This window comes from Grammomys surdaster, unplaced genomic scaffold (genome assembly GCF_004785775.1).
Source record: "Grammomys surdaster isolate TR1022 unplaced genomic scaffold, NIH_TR_1.0 126278, whole genome shotgun sequence".
Classification (NCBI taxonomy): Eukaryota; Metazoa; Chordata; class Mammalia; order Rodentia; family Muridae; genus Grammomys; species Grammomys surdaster.
This window is the reverse complement of record NW_021621078.1, coordinates 5,328,922-5,349,450: the sequence shown is the minus strand read 5'-3', so window position 1 is coordinate 5,349,450 and position 20,529 is coordinate 5,328,922. Positions and strand designations below refer to the sequence as shown.

General features: G+C 36.2%; 1 protein-coding gene across 2 annotated transcripts in view; it reads right to left on the bottom strand.

Annotated features, from left to right (window-relative positions):
• The window catches only part of Taok1 (TAO kinase 1), an 85,749-nt gene that overhangs the window by 38,858 nt on the left and 26,362 nt on the right, over positions 1–20,529 (bottom strand). For both annotated transcript variants that reach the window (XM_028759153.1, XM_028759154.1), the window contains exons 2-6: positions 13,229–13,450; positions 7,220–7,291; positions 3,251–3,352; positions 2,355–2,400; positions 547–643 (exon numbers count right to left, since the gene is read on the bottom strand). In XM_028759153.1, coding sequence (XP_028614986.1) covers positions 547–643; positions 2,355–2,400; positions 3,251–3,352; positions 7,220–7,291; positions 13,229–13,360 — 449 coding nt within the window. In that variant the 5' untranslated portion in view covers positions 13,361–13,450. The remainder of the gene's footprint in view (positions 1–546; positions 644–2,354; positions 2,401–3,250; positions 3,353–7,219; positions 7,292–13,228; positions 13,451–20,529) is intronic.

Here is a 20,529-nt window from a genome sequence, read left to right as displayed (position 1 = left end):
AAATGCTAGTATCTATGTGAAACAGACAAAACTAAAACTGGATTACAGAACGGCTTAACTCTAATGGTAATATAATTTTATCAAGGATGATTAGGGGTTTCTGTTCAGAATTAATAAGGTTTTGGTCCATGTCATGGAATCAATGAAACACATCTGCCATTATCAGTTATTAGGAAGAAAAAGATCCATTAAATTCAAGCTCTAATCTATTTGGCTTTGCAATCTTAAAGAAATTATAGTCACAAATTAGAGCATCAACTGTACAAGAAGAAAGACAGATTTATGATCCCTTCTCGTTTGCCAATTAGGTGATTCTACAGTTAAGATCCATAAAATACATGCACTTTAGGAAATATAGCAACACACACAGACAAAACTAACAATTATTCTAAACAGATCAAGTGTATACTGTGTTCTTTCTAATATGTGAATGATCTAAATAGTGTAAGATTATATAAATCTACTTGGCTAAACTGAACAAAAATATCAAAGACATTCAACTCTGTAAAAGTGATAAATTCAACAATCCATTTGGTTGTCACTTACCTATGGATCATGGTATGAGAATGTAAATAAGCTAATCCCTGGAGAGCACCATGTGTAATTGCTGCTATTTCCACTTCTTGTAATGGCTTTTTATGAACTGAAAGTAGAAATTTATTAGAAAATGATCACACAGAGTATTTTTGTTTTAAAAATATGTAAAGATAGGTTAGTGGATAAATTGCAAGCTTCAGGATAAGAGTTGAATGCCCTGAACCTACATAATGAAAGAAGAGAACCAATTCCTTGAGGTTATCCTCTGGCTTCCACACATGCACCGTGGTGTACATGCACATATATGCACACAAGCACATATTCATACAAAATAAGTAAAATACAAAAATAATTCTTTTTAAAAATAAGTACGAATATAAAAATTGACACATTGTTGTTTATGAGTATAGGATGTGTGCATGTATGTATGTGCAGTGTATGTGTGATCAAAGAACAACACTGATCCTAACCTCCTACATTGTTTGAGGCAGAGTCGTTTTGGTATTTGTTGTTCTATATATGCCAGGCTAGCTAGTCCACAAGCCTCCTGTCTCTACTTCTATTCCCCTGTGGAACACTGGAATTACTGAAGCATACTACCATGTCTAACTTGTTCTGAGGGTTTGAACTCAGGCCCTAATGTTTAGCAGCAATTGCTTACTCACTAACCTATCTCCCCAACCCATACAAGAGTTAATTTTTAAGAACCAGATATTCAGCAACAAACAATTTCCATGGTGATAAAACAAGATCACTAAACTTTATAACTAGTATACATTTATGACAAGTGTTAACATGTACTCATCATCCAAATGTTCCTTTAAACTTAACAATATTGGACAATTAACTTGACTGTAAAAAGTAACAAGATAGTTTCCTTTTATTTTTAATTTTTACTAACAGAACAAATCAAACTGAGCGACAAAGAATTCAGAAAAATGTATATGAAGTTTCAATGAGAGAAAATGTCGCCAGGCGGTGGTGGCGCACGCCTTTAATCCCAGCACTTGGGAGGCAGAGGCAGGCGGATTTCTGAGTTCGAGGCCAGCCTGGTCTACAGAGTGAGTTCCAGGACAGCCAGGGCTACACAGAGAAACCCTGTCTCGAAAAACAAAACAAAAACAAACAAAAAAAAAAAAAAAAAGAGAGAGAGAATGTCTATTTTTTTAAGCATACAAAATTTTATGTGAAGAAAACGGAAAAGGCTAGGGATCTTATACTTTCAGCAAAATTTTATATTTAGTTAGTATTAATAGTTTAAATAAGCTAACTGAGTTATTATTTTTTTCTAATACTTTAATAAACAATAACTAGAGCCAGAGGTGGTCGCACATACTTTTAATCACATCAGAGAGAATACAGAAGTAGGTGCTCTGTGTGTTCAAAGCTAGTCAGGTTTATATAGTAAGTTTCAGGGCATCCAACTTACATAGAAAGACCAGGACTCAAAATTTATTTTTATCTGTCTGTCTGTCTGTCTGTCTGTCTAACTTTTAGGTTTTTTGAGACAGGGCTTGTCTGTGTAGCTCTAGAACCCGGTCTCAAATTTTATTTTTATTTATTTATTTATTTACTTATTTTTGGCTTTTTTGAGGCAGGTTTCTATGTAGCCCTGGCTGTCCTAGAACTCACTCTATAGAACAGGTTGCTCCCAAACTCAACAGATCAGCCTCTACAGCCTGGTTTCAAAGTAAAAAATATTAACAATATTTTTACAATATTGTTAATAATATATTATGATATTGTTATAATGTTATATGTTGCAATGTTAAATATTGTTAATTTATTTTATAATAATGATAATAAGGGTAGCTTACCTTCTAGTAAATCTGAAGCAGACCCTAAACAATATTCCATTACAAGCTGCACAAGGAAGAAGAATAAATACATTAAAATCTATTCTAAACACTTATCTCTTAGAGAAACATATGAAGTCAAGAAGATAGTCTCAGTTTAAAGGAAAACAAACTTTAGCTATCATCTACTTTTTACAGAAGGTTGTATATTGAGTAATTTGTTAAAACTTATGCATAAAATTAAGCGAAAGATGCATGACACATGCCAATAATCCCGGTACTTGGGATGCCAAGGCAGAAAATCTAAGGCCAGCATGGACTATATGGAATGAATTCCAGGACAGCCTAGGTAGGCTACATAGCAAGATCATGTCTGAAAACTATCAAAAAAAATTTAAGCCAATGATATTTGTCTTTTAATATGTTAACATGAAACCAATTATATAAGCTGTGTATTGTATATATACTTTTCTATATAAATACACTTATAATTATATAATTATACCTATAATTAATCTATTTCTTATAATACAAGTCACTATTCTCTTCTTTTCAGCCAAGGAATCCTGTTGTCTCAAATTTCACCAGGATGTATCAAAACTTCACCAGGATCTTTGTACTTAAATATACTAACACACATTTATGTCAAAAAGATATGTTCGCTTCCATTCTCAAATAACGGTACTACTCTTAAGATGTTCACTTCATATTCCTGAAGGTATGAATGTACTCTGGAGAAAAGTCTTGAAAGGTTCTTTTATCTGTTAAGAGTTGTACGCATACTGTTCTTTTTCTTCCAGGATGAACTCTGCCAGGTGTATGTGCATGTCTTCATATAACTAGTCTGAGACATTGTGAGTTAAATTATGCTAAACCAGAAACAACTTATTTACACCAAAAAGAGAATAAATACCAACCCATGCTGTGTGTTCACGTAAATAGCAGCCTTTGTATTCTATACTGTTGGGATGTTTTATTCTTTGAAGAAACTTGACTTCCTTAATAATATCCTGCCATTTCTATGTGGAAGGAGAAAAAAAGGAACAGGAGAATTATGAACAGCTGATAACGAAACTAATTACTTTAAAAAAAAATCAAAACATACAACTTTATGATCGATATATGAAATGCCAAAATAAGGTTTAAATGAATTTTATACTCAGCTTGCTACTTAATTATATATAAGATACAAAATATTTAAGGAGAAATTTCGGTTTAATAATAGACATAATCAATGGGTCTCAGTTTTATAACCAAAGGCTCCCTGAAATTAAAAGCACTTGTTGCTCTTCCAGAAAACCTGAGTTTAGATCTTAGTACACACATGGCAGCTCATAACTGTCTGTAACTGCAGTTTCAGGAGATCCACCCTTTTCTAGCCTCCAAAGGCACCAGGCACACACAAGGTACACATACATACAGGCAGGCAAACACTCTTATACATAAAATAAAAACAAATCTTAAATCATATCAAGCACATTGATAATTATATAACACATGGGTATTCTTTCCCTCAAAAGTCCAATGTTTCTATTTTTCTTTAAATATGATTATTTTTAAATTATTTAAAATTTAATTAATTTCTTGAACATTTCATAAAATGTACTTTGATCATATTCATCCCAACATCCCAAACATCTTCCACATTCACCCTACCTCCCTATCTATCCAATTTTGTGTCCCTTCTCTTTCTTGCTTTAAAACCCATCCATCTGGGGAGTGGTGGCACATGCCTTTAATCTCAGTACTATAAAGGCAAGATCACATGGAACTCTGAGTTCAAAGCCAAAGGCCAGCCTAGTCTACAGAGCAAATTCCAGGACACCCAGGGCTACATAGAAAAATTTTGTCTCTAAAACAAACAACAACATAAAGACAACAAAACAAAAAACCCTCATGTAGTCCAACTTGTGTGGCCCAAATATTTTTGGGTGTGGGACTTGCCCTACTGAGAGGGGAACTACCACGAACCATATCCTTAAAGAAAACTGACAGTCCTTTCTCTAGCAGCAATCAATAGTTTCCTGTTCTCTTTTGGCCTCCGTGGGCATCGGGCAAATATATGTGGCACAGAAATACATGCAGTAAAATACCCATACACATAAAATACAGAGCTGATGGAATAATTATATATAAAAGGTCACAGAAAAAAAGAAATAGAGTAACATTTTCTGACATACTCTGCTAAGAGTAAGATCCCTCCCTCACAGGTATCATGAAATACAGATTGAGTTCACATGCTTAACAAAACTCTTTTGCGTGTATGTGTATGTACATGCCCATGTGTAAATGCAGGCACATGCCATGGTGCATGTGTTAGTAGACTCTTTTGGAAGACAGGGCCTTTTCTTTATTGTTCTTTGCTGTATGTGGCAGAATGCTAAGGTTTTTGTCTCCACCCCTCATCTCATCACAGCACAGAGATTACAGACTGGTACTTAACTTTTATGTGGGAAATCAAATTCAGATCCTCACTCTTAGGTGGAAAGTACTTCATGCACTGAGAAATCTTTCCAGTCCCTAAACATAATTGCTCATTTTTAATCTTTTTTTTAAGCTTTACCACTGATGGGCTTTATTTTATAATTAAGGGCAGATAAGTATAACAGAAATTAAGATTTATTTTATATTAGGTTTAAAACATCTTTCTTTGATATTACTTAAGTTCTTAATCAAACATTTCAAAATATGTTGTCTTTTACTAAGGTGTATAATATATATCTAAAATGGCAAGATTCAGAAAATCTTATGAGCTTTAAACTTCAAATTTGAATACTCTATGGGGCAGTCTTAAGAAAATTTGGATTTCCTTGTGTAAAGAAAAATCATGATAGACAGTAACACTAGATCCTAAAGATGATATAATAATGAAATACTAGTTCAATATATAACTGATCAATAGACTTCAACAATTATGAAGTGAGCCAATCTATTAGGTCTAAATTACTTTAATACAATAGTAAATAAAATTACATTTCAAAGAAATGTCACTTTTTAGATATCAAAATGATGAAATGATATAACAGTATTACCATAACCTTGGTCTAATAACCACCAAACCAAGATTTACCACAAAACAGATTAAAAATAGGAAACAAATTCAGGAAGTCCAATTCTGGGCATATAACCAAAAGAAATTAAAGCAGACTGTAAGAAATATTTGTGCATTCATATTCATTTTGCAGCATTATTGACAATAGCCAAAAGATTAAAAGAACCCAAGTCCATCTGTAGGAGGTGTGAATTGAAATGTAAGTTGTGAGAATGTAGAGATAGATGTAACCTATATAAACACAAGAAAGTAGTTCTCAGTCTCTTAAAAGGGAAGAAAATTTGGACATGTTATATACTATGTATGAACACTGAGAATATTGTGTGATATAAAATACTCTAGTAACAAAGAACAAATACTGAGTGGGTCTGCTTCCAGTATATACAATCTACAGTTCTACAGGCTTCATGGAGCAACACATAGCTGAAGATACAGTCTAATACAAAACTTAAAATTTACTTAAAAAATTATTTTTTTGCACTTTTTAAAATCTGTTGCACAGTTCTCCAGCATGAACTTGTAGATGACAACAATGTGTGACAGTGTCAAAGGCTAGATATGCTTGAAAGTGCATCCAATAGACCACTTAATGAGAAACAGTACAATTGTGAATGTTATGGCTGGGTGTTTGAAAAAAGAATTACTGTTGTTTTGGTGATACTGGGGACTGAGCCCACAGCATTATCATGTGCATGGACATCAACTACTCTACCACTAAAGCCAAATCACCATTCCATACTATAAGTATGCTTCCACTGTCCCAAGGTGAAGGTAAAGGTTATACAACATTCAAGTACTTAACACTACCGAGCCATCTACTTAAAGATGGTTTAAGATAGCAAATTTTACAACAACTAAAAATTTGTTTAAAATTAAAGACTCTCAGAATCCTTGATTTCAAAAGTAGATTTTATTTTATGACTTCATAGTCACACAGACCAAACATAATCTAGAAATAAGATACTGGCAACTAAAGCATCTAGCTTTCCTTTTGATTTTTAAAATTATTTTAAATGTATTATCTTTGGATAAAATTTAAAACAAACATAAAACACTTTCTAAATTATTATAAAAGGTTATGTCCTATTAATTTACTATCACATACATCCTAATTTACTTTTAGAAACCAAAATAAACTTAATAATTTATTAAACCACAACTTAAAACACTAGAAGCAGAAGACCCAAGTTAGGAGGCTTTTGGTAAGCCACTTATCTTTGGTTTATGGCTCTAAGGAGTAACTAAAGGGACCTCACTCATTTATAAAATAGATTCACTGACGTGATTATGGGTACAAATCAGAAAATTTAAGTCAGGGGAAGAAGTTGAGAAACTGGAAGGAGAAACAGTAGGTAGAAAGGTACAAATGGACCAGAAGGGTAAAAACCAACCAGAGCAAGATGAGGAGAAGGAGAGGAACCAATCACAATTATGTATACATGAAAAGAAACCTGGAATTTAGTATGGTAATTCAAAAGATTTTTAAAAATGAATGAATGAATGAATAAAAGGGGGAAATCCATTGGTACAGTTATGGTTTTTATGCTTTTACACATAATATATTTATTTAAAGTTCCTATTTTTCTCCCTTATTAAAAATAGTATCTTTTGCCAGAAAATGGTTATGCATGCCTTTAATCCTAGCACTTGGGAGGCAGAGGTAGATGGATCTCTATGAGTTCGAGGCCATCCTGGTCTACAAAGCAAGTCCCAGGATAGCCAGAGCTACACACAAAGAAGCCCTGTCTCAAAAAAAAAAACAACAACATACAAACACATTAACTAATCAGCATGTTTTCCTAAAACGCTAAAAACATGTACATATTTAACCTACCTCAGTAGACTGTTTTCCACTATAAGACATTTTCTTGATGGCCACCACTTCATTAGTACGCACATCTCGTGCCTTAAAAGGAAAAACAAAGAGAGAACCATTATGAAACAGAAACCAACAGACTGAATCTGAGACATTATTTCTTTAAAAATAAAGGTACTTATAACTAGTTCAAAAAACATCAAAATTACCTTTAGTGGCAATAGAAATTAAATAGGAGTCTAAAGGATCTAATAACTCAGAATTATAGTTAGTGAAAAATTGCATTACAAACTTTTGTTAAGTAGCTGTCAGCTGCTCTTCTCATATATAAAAGTCACTCTGTAAGATAACAAACAGGGCTGGGGGCTAGAGAGATGGCTTAATGGTTAAGAGTGCTGGGGCTGGAGTTCAGTTCCTAGCACCCACAACATTAAGTGGCACACAACCACTTGTAACTTCAGTTCTATGAATCTAATGCAATCTGACCTCTGCAGACATATTCACATAAAGCTATATCTCTCATGCGATCTCTGAGCAACCCCACACACACACATTTAGCAAACATTTTTTAAAAAAAATAAACATCTTTACTTTGAAAAACAAAATAAAAACAAAAAAAGGTCTAGCTAGGTGGCACAGTAGTAAAGAGTGCTGACTGCTCTTGCAGAGGAGCCAAATTCAATTTCCAGCACCCATAATGGCAGCTAACAATCACCTGTAACTCCAGTTCTGTGAGATCCATACTTTTTCTGGCCTCCACAGGTACCAAGCACATATATGGTGTACATAAATGCATGTAACACACCCTTACTCAGAAAATAAAAATGAGTAAAACAAAATAAGGTAGACTGCTCCTAAAGTAGTTCTCTGGTCTTTACATATATAAGATGCACCTGAACACACACATAAAGGAAACAGGTGGGAGGGGGAGAGGCAGGTGGGGGTTATCTTTTGGTGTAGAAAAGGGAAGAAAGCCAAGTGGTGGTGGCACAGGCCTTTAATCCCAATACTTAGGCAGAGGCAGGTAAATCTGAGTTCAGCGGTCACCTGTTCTACACAAGTTCCAGGACAGCCAAGGGCTGCACAGAAAAACTCTGCCTTAGGGGGCAAAAAAGAAAGAAAAGGTGTCTCATAAGAATATAACACTACGGGCTGGAGAGATGGCTCAGTGGTTAAGAGCACTGACTGCTCTTCCAGAGGTCCTGAGTTCAAGTCCCAGCAACCACATGGTGGCTCACAACCATCCGTAATGAGATTGGATGCCCTCTTCTGGTGTGTCTGAAGACAGTGACAGTATATTCATAAATAAAATAAATAAATAAATCTAAAAAAAAAAAAAAAAGAATATAACACTACAACTAAAACCTACTAAAGTTACACACCAACTTAATTTATAAATATAAGCAGGAATATTCTAAAATCATACTAAATTTTATAGCACATGGGGATGTAGATATGGCTCAGTGGATAAGTCATTTGTCACCAAGCATGGTAACCTAGATTTAGTCCTTGATCCCCACATTGTGGAAAGAGAAAACAGACTTCTATAAATTGTCCTCTGACTTCCAAGAACCTTCCTCAACAAAGTAAATAAATGTAAAAAAGTATTTCTTACCCTGAATTATATATATCATGAATGGATAAAATGTAAACTCAGAACTTGATACTGGGGAAACATTTCATAATTTTGTCTTAGTTGTTTTGAGACCAGGTTTCTCTATGTAGCCTTAGCTGTAGTAGTTTGCTATGTAGCTAGCTATTTAGACATGATTAGCCTCAAACTTGGAGATCTACCTGCCTCTGATTTCTGAGTGCTGGGATCAAAGGCATATACCACCACATATAAACTTTAGGCTGAAAGTTTAGGATAGATTACTTCCAAATCGTCCCTACTGTAAGGAAAGCCAACACTTACAAAACTAAAATTAGAAAGGTAAGTCTTCAATAGAACAAATCATATCTATAAAGCTTGGGGTATGTTTTTATTGCTTTATTTTCATTTTTTAACAGTCTTTAAAAATATATACACCAGGCTAGCCTTAAATTCACAAATATATCCTATACTGAACTCATATTTGAAATGTTCCTACCTCAGTTTCCTGAATACTGATACGGAGGTGTTTATAACCATGGCTGGCTTATCCCTATACCACTTTTACCTGTCATTCTCTTATTTTACCTTCTCTAAGCAACAATACACCTGTTCTATGCCTGGAGATTTGTCTATCTAGACATTTCTTTTAAAAGGAACTATATATGGACTTTTGTGGTTATACTTAATAAAACATTTAAAAGTTCATGACTAATGATGTTGAACATCTTTTAAATCACATATTTCTAACATTCATGTTCTAAACTATGAATCTTTATTATTATTGAGTTTTAAGAGTTCTTTACATATTCTAGACAGACGTCTACTTAAAATACAAAGCCATATACCTGAGATCAGGGCTAGAGAGATTGTTCAGTAGTTAAAAACATTTGTTGCTCTTCTAGAGGTCTTGAGTTTGGTTCCCAGTACTCACACTGGATATTGCACAATCACTTATTAACTCTGCGTCAGAAAGTTCAATGCCCTCTTCTGGTCTCTGCAATACCTTCACATGTATGGCATACGCACACAAAATTTTTAAAAATTAAAAGCAAGTTTTGAGATGGGGCCTCATCATACAGCCCAGGCTGGCCTGGAACTCTCTATGTAGATCAAGCTTACCCAGATTCAGAGATCCACTAGCCTCTGACTCCTGAGATTAAAAGTGTCTGCCCCATATACAACTTCAACAACAATAACAAAAACAGGTAGGAACTGGTTTGAAACCATCCTAATTCATACAGTAAGATCCAGGAAAGTCAGCGCTACAAAGAAAGATTCTGTCCAAACAACAAAACATGTTCAATATCAATGGTTATTAGAAAACTGAAATTAAAACCACTTTACAGTGGTGAGGATAGATATAATCAAACTATCAAAATAAAAGGCATTAGCACAAAGATAAAGAAATTAAATGTATTTACTGACAGTGGGAATGGAAACAGTAGCTGTTGTGCTTGCAGTTAGATTATTCCTCAAAATGTTAAATATAGAATTGTCATGGGTATTTGTAATTCCACTCTTAGGGTAGGTATGGACTGGTTAAGTACTGTGAACTAAAGCAAAGGCTCTGAACCCTGCTTGGCTTTTCTAATCTATGGTGACTCTGTATTCCTCCTCTCTTTCTCACCTGAACTGTTCTAAAGATGTGAAAATGTGGGTCTAGAGAGATGGCTCAGCAGTTAAAAGCACTGACTGCTCTTCCAAAGGACCTGAGTTCAATTCCCAGCAACCACATGGTGGCGCACAACCATCTGTAATGAGATCTGATGCCTCTTTTAGTATGTCTGAAGACAGCTTCAGTGTACTCATATAAATAAAATGAATAAATGTTGGAGAAAAACAAAAAAACAACCCACATCACAGGGCTTGCAACCAAGTAGAACTACAGTTTCAGAGGATCTGATGACCTTTTCTGTCTTGCATGGACATTTGGATGCACACTGTACACAAGAACACATAAAGGCACAAATGCATGCATGCATACACTTTAAAAAACAATGAGGCCCGGCAGTGATGGTGCACGCCTTTAATCCCAGCACTTGAGAGGCAGAGGCAGGCGGATTTCTGAGTTCAAGAGTTCGAGGCCAGCCTGGTCTACAGAGTGAGTTCCAGGACAGCCAGGGCTACACAGAGAAACCCTGTCTCGAAAAACCAAAAATAAATAAATAAATAAATAAATAAATAAATATTCTCAATTGTATTAAGAAAAATTATGGTAGCCATGAAATGTAGTATATGCTTTTAATCCCAGCACTCAGGAAGCAGAAGCAAGTGATCTCTGAGTATGAAGTCAGCCTGGACTACACAGTAAGTTCCAGGACAGCCATATATATCTATATAAAGAGACCTTGTCTCAAAAATAACAGCAACAACAAGAAGCTATGTTGTTATTGCTAAAAACCTATGGTAAGCACAAGATTTCTATTCGTAAAATTATAAAAGAAAATGAAACATATGCTAGTTTTGTTGCCACACCTCAAAAAACAGAAATTGTGGCCACAGAACATGGGAAGTATTTTAGGTAAGACATTAAATTATAAGGTTTAGTACTAGCTTCAGTTTCAAGTATAATAAGTGAAAGTCTAGAATGGATGTAGATGAAAACAATATATAGGGAAGTTTTAAACTGTGTCTTTTCTTTCAGACAGTTCAATAGTTTTAGTCTATAAAACGAATTGGTAATAGAGAAAAGGGAGAGGGGACAAAACATACAAATTATTAGTGTGTACAAACACAGGAGTCATAGACAAAGAAGGAAAACTCAAAAGAATGGCCATATGGCTGACCTTAAAATAGCATTCTGTATTACAGAATGAGGGTCCTGCAGCTTTTTGAGGGTGATTTGAGCAAGCAGGCTATGGAAGGGTAAGGAGACAAAAGGTAAGGCAGCAAAGCAAGAATGTCCTATTACACTATTCCTTTTCCAAGGAAGACTGCATTTCAGAGTCATTCCAGAGTCTGCAGAATAATGTTGTAGATTGCCCTGGTGCTGTTTGTATTTTAATACTAATTCTGCTTTCTCAAGAGGGGCTGCCTCAGCCGGGCGGTGGTGGCGCACCCAGCACTTGGGAGGCAGAGGCAGGTGGATTTCTGAGTTCGAGAGTTCGAGGCTAGCCTGGTCTACAGAGTGAGTTCCAGGACAGCCAGGGCTACACAGAGAAACCCTGTCTCGAAAAACAAAAAAAAAAAAAAAAAAAAAAAGAGGGGCTGCCTTGGAAGAGGAGTTGATCACAGGTGACTTTATATGAACCTGCTCCCCACCTTTACTAGCCAAATAAAGGATAGAGCCTGTGACTGGGCAGTGTAAGGAAAAGGTGGGGATGAAAGTTTCGGAGAGGGAGAGAGAGGAAGGGAGAGAGATGAGGAGATGGAGGAGAGAGAAGAGGACTAAAAAGGAAGAAGAGGTGGAAGGAAGATGGAGCAGTAGCATGTGACCTGGAAGAACTGCAAGTAGCAAGGGATTTCCCAGCTGGGGAACAGAGTCGTGTACCAGTATGTCTGCCCAATCTAGGCGTATCATTTACCATTATAACTGAGTTGTGTGTTCTTTGCATGGTCTTATTGGGGTTGGAGATTTACCACAACAGAATAACTAACACAAATCTTGCCAAAAGATATATTCAGGGTGGTATATTTTTTATTTCCCTAAACTCTTATCTTGGTAAAATATTTGGAATTTTGTACTTCATGGCAAAAAAAACTCCAGAACAGGTACACGGATGGAATGATAAAAGAGCTTATTATATTTACAGTGAACCTCTTTCAACCACACCTGAGGTGTTTTGAGCAAAGTACCTAGTTAATCACAGGATAGTAGGGAAGGATGGTTCTCAGGGAAACTAATCCTGTCCCAGAGAATTGGAACTAGCATTACGCACCCAACTCTCACCTTAAAAGAAAGGAAAGTAGCCAATAACTTAAAATGACCTTATGTAATAATAAATATCAACCTCAAAGGACTAGGAATCTATAAGGAAGATGAGAACACACTAAGTGGCCAAGAAACTGACATATCTTAACTCTACGTAGACAAGGTAGGAGAAGCTCCTGTTCCAAACAGGAGTCTAGGCCTCAGTCTATGGATCTTTTGACTATATTATTTAAAATAAAATCATTAATGTGTCTCACTTACTGCTTTAAAAACAATTACACCCATGGAAAGGGTTGGAGGATCTCAATTCCATGGTTAATGGAAGTACAACCTGGAGCTTTCAATTGGCATCTCAAAGTGGAAGGCATTTTTACAGGATTGGGCCTATTAGAGAACATCCAACTGATCTCAGCTGCAAAAAGTCATTGCTTCCACAATGCATGGTTGACATACATTGTGTAAAAAGTAGTGTAAGGGCAGGTTTGTTTTCCAACTCAGTAAATTTCTCATCTCTTTACCAGTTTTTACTCCAACATCACTGATAGCAAGCCTTTTAACTCACAAAATATACTGCTCCAAAGCTCCCATGGCCGATTTCTCTGAGATCTGTGAAGAGCTTTTCCGGATCTTCTTTGAAGAAGAGCTCTGCAATTTCAGGGTCCTTTAGACTGCCTGCTCTGTTAGTTGATGGCATCCTGCTGAGCAGTCAGCTGTCTGATTCTAATTTTATACTGCTATCCCAATGCTTGGTTCATCTGTATGAATGAAGCCACGCTGGCATAAACTAGGAAAATAAGAGAGAAAGAAAAAAAAAGAAAATTTAAGAGTTGGTAAGAATAATTAAAAGGTCCACCTGCAGCCATTATCTACAAAATTCTATCAGGTCTAGAATGTTAAAAAACCGTCTTTATTGCATTAGCTCATCACAATCACCTGTGGCACTTTAAAAGCAATGCTTTCTACACCACCATTCATTTAAAAGTTAGCTGCATCTTTTAAACTCGGGAGGCTTTCTACTGCTTAAATTACCCAATTGTGACAAAGCAAGCAGAAGAGACAATAGACTATTAAAAAAAATTCATAATAACCCATCAGATGTGATATAGTACACACCTTTAATCCCAACACTTAGGAAGCAGTGGCAGACAAATCTCTTGTGCCTTCCAGGTCAGCCATGGCTACCTACTGAGACATATTCTTCTTCTTTCTTTTTTTTTTTTAAATAATTTATTTTTATTTTGTATGTATTGGTGTTTTGCCTACATAGATGCATGTGTGAAGATGTTAGATCCCCTGGAACTGGAGTTACAGTTGCAAAGCTGGCCTATGGGTGCTGGTAACTGAACCCAGGTCCTCTGGGAGAACAGCCAGCGTTCTTAACCACTGAGCCATCTCTCCAGTACCCCTGAGGTATATTCTTAATAAACAAAACAAAGTGCTGGAGAGATTGCTCAACAGTTAAGTACATGTACTGTTCTTCTAGAGGACCTGCATTGATTCCTAGCACCCCGACTGGGCAACTTACAACTGCCTTAATTTTATCTTTGGAGACCTGATATCCTCTTCTAGTTTTCACATGAACACAGTTGCATATACATACCCACCACCCCACACATATAAACACATAATTTAAAAAGTAGCAAAATAAAATTTAACACTCCCTACATATACACATACAATCACAATAGCCCACAATGTATTTGGAAGGTGTCTTTTTACAACAGGAATTTCTTTTATTATTGATCTTCATGTGTAAGAAAATACACACACAAAAAAAAGCTTCTAAGATGTTACACAAGGTAGGAGAAGCAATTCCCAAAAGTTGTCCTCTGACCTTCACATGTGTCACAGCAAGTACATGCTTACACTGATTTGTGTATCTATCTCTTACCTTTCCTTCACACACACACAAATTAAAATAAAAAAAGAACATGCAGAAGAAAGTCTAAATTTAACACAAACAACTGTTTTCTTATAAACTTTATTGTTTTGTTTTGTTTTGTTTTTTGAGACAGGGTTTCTCTGTAGAGCCCTGGCTGTTCTGGAACTATAACTCTGTAGACCAGGCTGGCCTCGAACTCAGAAATCCGCCTGCCTCTGCCTCCCAAGTGCCTCCTTATTATAAACTTAATTCACTTGATTAACACATTAAAATATGGCTGTTACCATCTGAATCCTTCCATATGTAGACTTAGAAAGAACCAGTAAATTATTTGTAGGTTCTGCTACCAATTCCCTTATATCAGTTTATCTAATGCTTAAAAAAATGAAGTTCACAACTGAGAAGCATATAATTATAAATCCCAACACTATTTATAATCTGTGAGTTCATACGTAAACTGTATCCTTTTTCTTAATAACTACTTTACATACAGTACTTACAAGTGTTAAATGAGTTGCCATGCATAAGCTCAGATTTCTACTCTACCATAGTAAGTAAGCACTATAACAAGTCAGCTATTTTCTTTTAAATCATTTAATTTCAGGAATAAAAAATAACTTTTTAGAATGTTTTTCATTAAACTTCTAAGGAGGAAAAGTGACATCCAATTCTTCCTATGCCCTTTATATGACTTCTAAGCTGATCTCATTTTAGTGAAATAAGAGAACCAATTTTTTTTTTTTTTTTTTTTTTTTTTTTTCCGAGACAGGGTTTCTCTGTGTAGCCCTGGCTATCCTGGAACTCACCCTGTAGACCAGGCTGGTCTCGAACTCAGAAATCTGTCTGTCTCTGCCTCACCAATTAAAATTTTTAATTTTTAAATTTTTTCTGTATGTACATTTTGTCTGGTGTATGTATGTGCACCAAATGCATGCCTGATGTCCAATGAGGTCAAAAGAAAACTTTGATCCCCGAGAACTGGAATTGTGGATGGTTTTGAGACATCATACTGGAAATCAAACTGGAATCCTCTGGAAAAGCAATGAATACTCTAAAACACTGAGCCATCTCTCCAGCCCCAAACAAACCAACTTTAATTCTTGCCAGAAAAAATTTTTGCCAAGTATATAAACACACCTTTTGTATCTCACTGTCTCTTTGTATCTTTGTCTCTATCTCTTTGTATCTTTTTTCCTACTTTTTTTTTTTTTAAAGGCATGATCTTGCTATACGACCCAGGCATCGCAAACTCATGGCGATCCTCCTAACTCAGTCTTCTCAGTAGTGGAATTATAGACAAATATCATTGTATCCAATTCTAGTTTTAATATACACCCAAAGCTAGATGTAGAACATATGTCTAAAATTTCAGCACTCAGATGAAGACAGGAAGATAACAAATTCAAGTCTACCCCCAGTTACACAGCAAGCTTGAGGCCACTAACACCAAACCACACATATAATCTTTATTTTTTTAAGACAGGGTCTAACTGTATAGCCCAAGGTGGTCTAAAACTTGCTATGTAGAGCAGATTGGCCTCAATCTCATAGAGATAGGTCTCCACCTATCTCCCAAACACTGAGATTACAATCTTCTTCTAAAGAGACTAGATGAAGCTGAAGAGATGGTTTAGTGATCAAGGGTACATACTACTCTAGCAGAGGACCTTAGTTCATTTCTAACATCCACATCAGGTGGCTCATAAACACTGTTGCGCCGGTTCCTCTTCTGGCCTTAATGGGCTCCTGCACACATGAGGTCACATATGCTCACACAAGCATATATGTAAAAAAATAAAAAATTTTAAAACTATAACTTCCCTTAAGACCTCAATATGAGTTTTTATAATTAAGTAACATCTGCATTTCCCTAAGACACTCAGGTAATTAACAAGATAAAGAAACAGAATCACGAGATAATCAGAACACATTCATGTCACAGCATTTCATCCTTTAAGAATTAAGAATCTCTCTCTCTCTTTTTTTTTTTTAAATAAAAGGACATTATTGGCCCCAAGCAACTGATTTACTATTATAAGGCCCTCTCAGTAAAAAGATTCAGGCCTGAACACCAAGCCTGGAAAAAATTGGATTCTTTTAAACACAAAATTGGCAGAGACTGCCTACCTAACTCCATCTTTTCCTCAACATATGGAAGTACAAAGAAGCATGCATGTTACTGTAACAATAACTGCAATATTAAACACAACCAAGAAAGGTCATCAACAGGATGAACAAATATATAACTTACATTTAACCTATAAAGTAACTGATGTAACAACTTTCAACATCATAAACATTATTATTAAAATTTTAGAGATCGAATATCTTTTCTCAAAAAAATCACAAGACCAATTAATGTTGAGAAATAAACTACAGATACTCTAAGCCACCTGCCTGATATTCCATATAGAAATGAAGGACAAAGATGAAAACAAAGATACAAAGTATCACTGGGTTCAGAAATAGTGTTGCTTGTCTGAAATACCAACACTTATGCAAAAAAATTATATGCCGGAGGCCAACTTACAGCAAACCACTGTTAAAACACATACACACAATCACTTATGTTCTTGGCAACAAGGGAAAGTATAGTAGTATTTTTAAAACATTAATTTGGTGTACAGATAAAAAATATTATCTTGTTAAAAAGCAAGGTACAGAAATAAAATAATAATCATTATCTAAAAATAAAACCAAATCTCCATACATAGATGATCTATGGAAGGAAGCAACAGAATTTGTATTCAAGGGGGCTGGAGAGATGGCTCAGTGGTTAAGAGCACTGACTGCTCTTCCAGAGGTCCTGAGTTCAAATCCCAGCAACCACATGGTGGCTCACAACCATCTGTAATGAGATTCGATGCCCTCTTCTGGTGTGTCTGGAGACAGCTACAGTGTAGTCATAAATAAAATAAATAAATCTTTAAAAAAAAATGTGTATTCAAGGGATCCTTTCTATCTTTAATATTTATTCTATAAATGTATGTACTACTTCTATTTTTAAATTTTTATTTATTATTAGTGTATATGAAATATGTGTGTGAGGGCAGGCAGGCAGGCAGTGCTACAGACCTAGTACAGAAGTCAGAGGACAACTTTCAAGGGTCAGGTTGCATGGTAGACATTTTTAGCCACTGTGCCATCGTACCACTTTTTTATCTTAAAGAACAATTTAGTCAGCAGGTGGTGGTCAGACACCTTTAACTCCAGCACCTGGGAGGCAGGAGCAGGAAGATCTCTGTTGAGTTTGAGACTAGCTGGTTTACAGAGCTTGTTCCAGGACAACACTGCCAAAGCTATATAGGGAAACTCTGTCTCAAAACAAAACAAACAAAACAAAAAAGTGGAAAGAGAAAACCAAGTCCATAAAGTTGTCTTCTGACTTACACACTCGTACTTATGCCCTCCCTCACTAAATAAAATTTGAAATGTCAATTTAAATCTTGTTATATATTTAATACAAGTATAAAATAATCTATTCTGTGGTGGCATACACCTGAAATTCTAGCCCTGGGTAGCTGAAGAGAGTAGATGAAGAGTTCCAAGCGACCCTGGGCTATACCATGAGACCCTGCTTCAAAAGAAACAGGAAAAGAGGGAGGAAAGAGAAAAAGAGAAGAGAGAGGAAAGGGGAGAATTGAAGAAAGAGAAAAATGGGAAAAGGACAGAGAGCAGGAGAGGAAGAATGGATAAAGAGAAGAAGGAAGAAAGAGAAAGAAAGGGAGATAGGAAAGATGAAAAGGAGCCACAGTGCACTAAGAGCTTCAGCACACTCTTGGGCACTATTCTGTTCAGTGTCTTCCTTCCTTCCTCCCTTCCTCTCCTCCTCTTCTTCCTCCTTCCTCTTCTACCTCCTCCTCCCTCTCTCCATCCTTTCATTTTCACCAATATTCCTGCTTAAGTCTATATCAAAACTTATTGTTTATACTCCAACCTTGAAGGATTAGAATATGGAGAAAAGTGTTTTAAAATTGAATCTCAAACTTTTAACATGCTATGCAAGAGCTAGAAGATAGTGCTGTGTGTTTACATAACACACACAATGTAGGCTTCCTTTCTTTTCCTTTTTCCATTCTCTTTTACCTTCTTACATTTAAAATTTACAAGATTATGCAATGGTAAATTTCTTCACATTTAATAGTACAAACTTAATCTGGTTTATAATACCATTACTTGGGGCTGGAGAGATGGCTCAGAAGGTAAGAGCACTAGCTGCTCTTCTAGGTGTCCTGAGTTCAATTCCCAGCAACCACATGGTGGCTCATAGCCATCTACAAGATCTGGTGCCCTCTTCTGGCCTGCAGATGTACATGTAGGCAGAGTGCCATACACATAAAATAAATACCATTTACTTAATGCAAACGTTTGTCATTTCCTGAAAATTTGTACAATAAGAATAGAGCCAAGTACATATACCTGTAATTTTACCAGTAACTCAAGAACTAGAGGCAGGACAATCCAGAAGGAATAAACATTGAAGCTAGCCTAGACTATACGATACTTTGTCTTTTTTGGTTTTTTTTTTTTTAAAGATTTATTTATTTTATGAATGTGAGTACACAGTTGCTGTGATCAGATACACCAGAAGAGGGCATCAGACCCCATTACGGATGGTTGTGAGCCACCATGTGGTTGCTGGGAATTGAACTCAGGACCTCTGGAAGAGCAGTCAGTGCTCTTAACCGCTGAGCCATCTCTCCAGCCCCTCTTTTTTGGTTTTTTGAGACAGGGTTTTTTTTTTTTTTTTTTTGTAGGCCTGTCCAAGAACTCTCTCTGTAGACCAGGCTGGCCATGAACTCAGAAATTCCCCTGCCTCCATCTGTAACCACAGCACCGGGAGGATCTGGAACAAGGTTACTGAGGCTTACTGGCTAGCCTACCTAAAAAACAGGAAGCTCCAAGATAGAGTCCTTGTCTCAAAGTATAAAGGTAAAGAGCTACAGAGGAAGACACCCAACAGTCTCCTCTGGCTTCCATTCATGCATACTAGTGTATGCACATCATACAAAGAAGAAAACTTGGACCACCATGAAAGAACTTTGTATTTAAAAGAAGAGGAGGAGGAGGAAGAGGAGGAGACAATTATGAAAATCTGAACATTCTTTTTTTTTTTTTTTTAAATATTTATTTATTTATTACACATACAGCGTCCTGCCTGTGTGTATGCCTGCAGACCAGAAGAGGGCATCAGATCTCATTACAGATGGTTGTGAGCCACCATGTGGTTGCTGGGAATTGAACTCAAGACCTCTGGAAGATCAGCCAGTGCTCTTAACCTCTGAGCCATCTCTCCAGCCCCCAAATCTGAACATTCTTGTTTGCAATAGCACCTGGGAGGCTGAAGACTGCCTCAAGTTCCAGGCCAACTTGGGCTACAAAATGAATCTGTCTCAAAAAAAACTGAGTCTGTCTCACAAAAAAATAAAATAAAAAAAAAACTGAAACAGGTGTAGTGGCATGCAACTTTAAGAACAGCCAGAGAATCCAGGGCTGTTAAACAGAGAAACCCTGTCTTGAAAAAAACCAAACCAAAAAAAAAAAAAGTTATGTGCTGGGACAATTAATGCAAGCCTATACTTCCAGCCACTTCCAGTACCAAGGTAGAAGGATCACAAATTCAATAATCCTGTCTCACAAACAGACAAACATTGAAGGGAGCACAGAGGGAACATAGCTCAGCGTAGGACTCTTGCTTAGTATGCGAAGCCTTGATTTGATTCTCAGCACCACAAAAGTAAGTTTTAATACCATTATTTTTATGAGTTCATCAATTTTTCTCCATTTGTAAGTAGTACTAAGTTTCAAACCTGGGACAAGAGTCTGTGGTACATATCCTAGCAGTCCTTGTCTCCAGGTTCTCCTAGCATCCCTCAATTCCTACCTGTTACAAGACACTAACATACCATATCCTCTACCTTGAACTCTCCAGCCCAGAGGCTAGGCTAGGCTGCCCCTCCCCCAGAGACTCTTCCCTATGT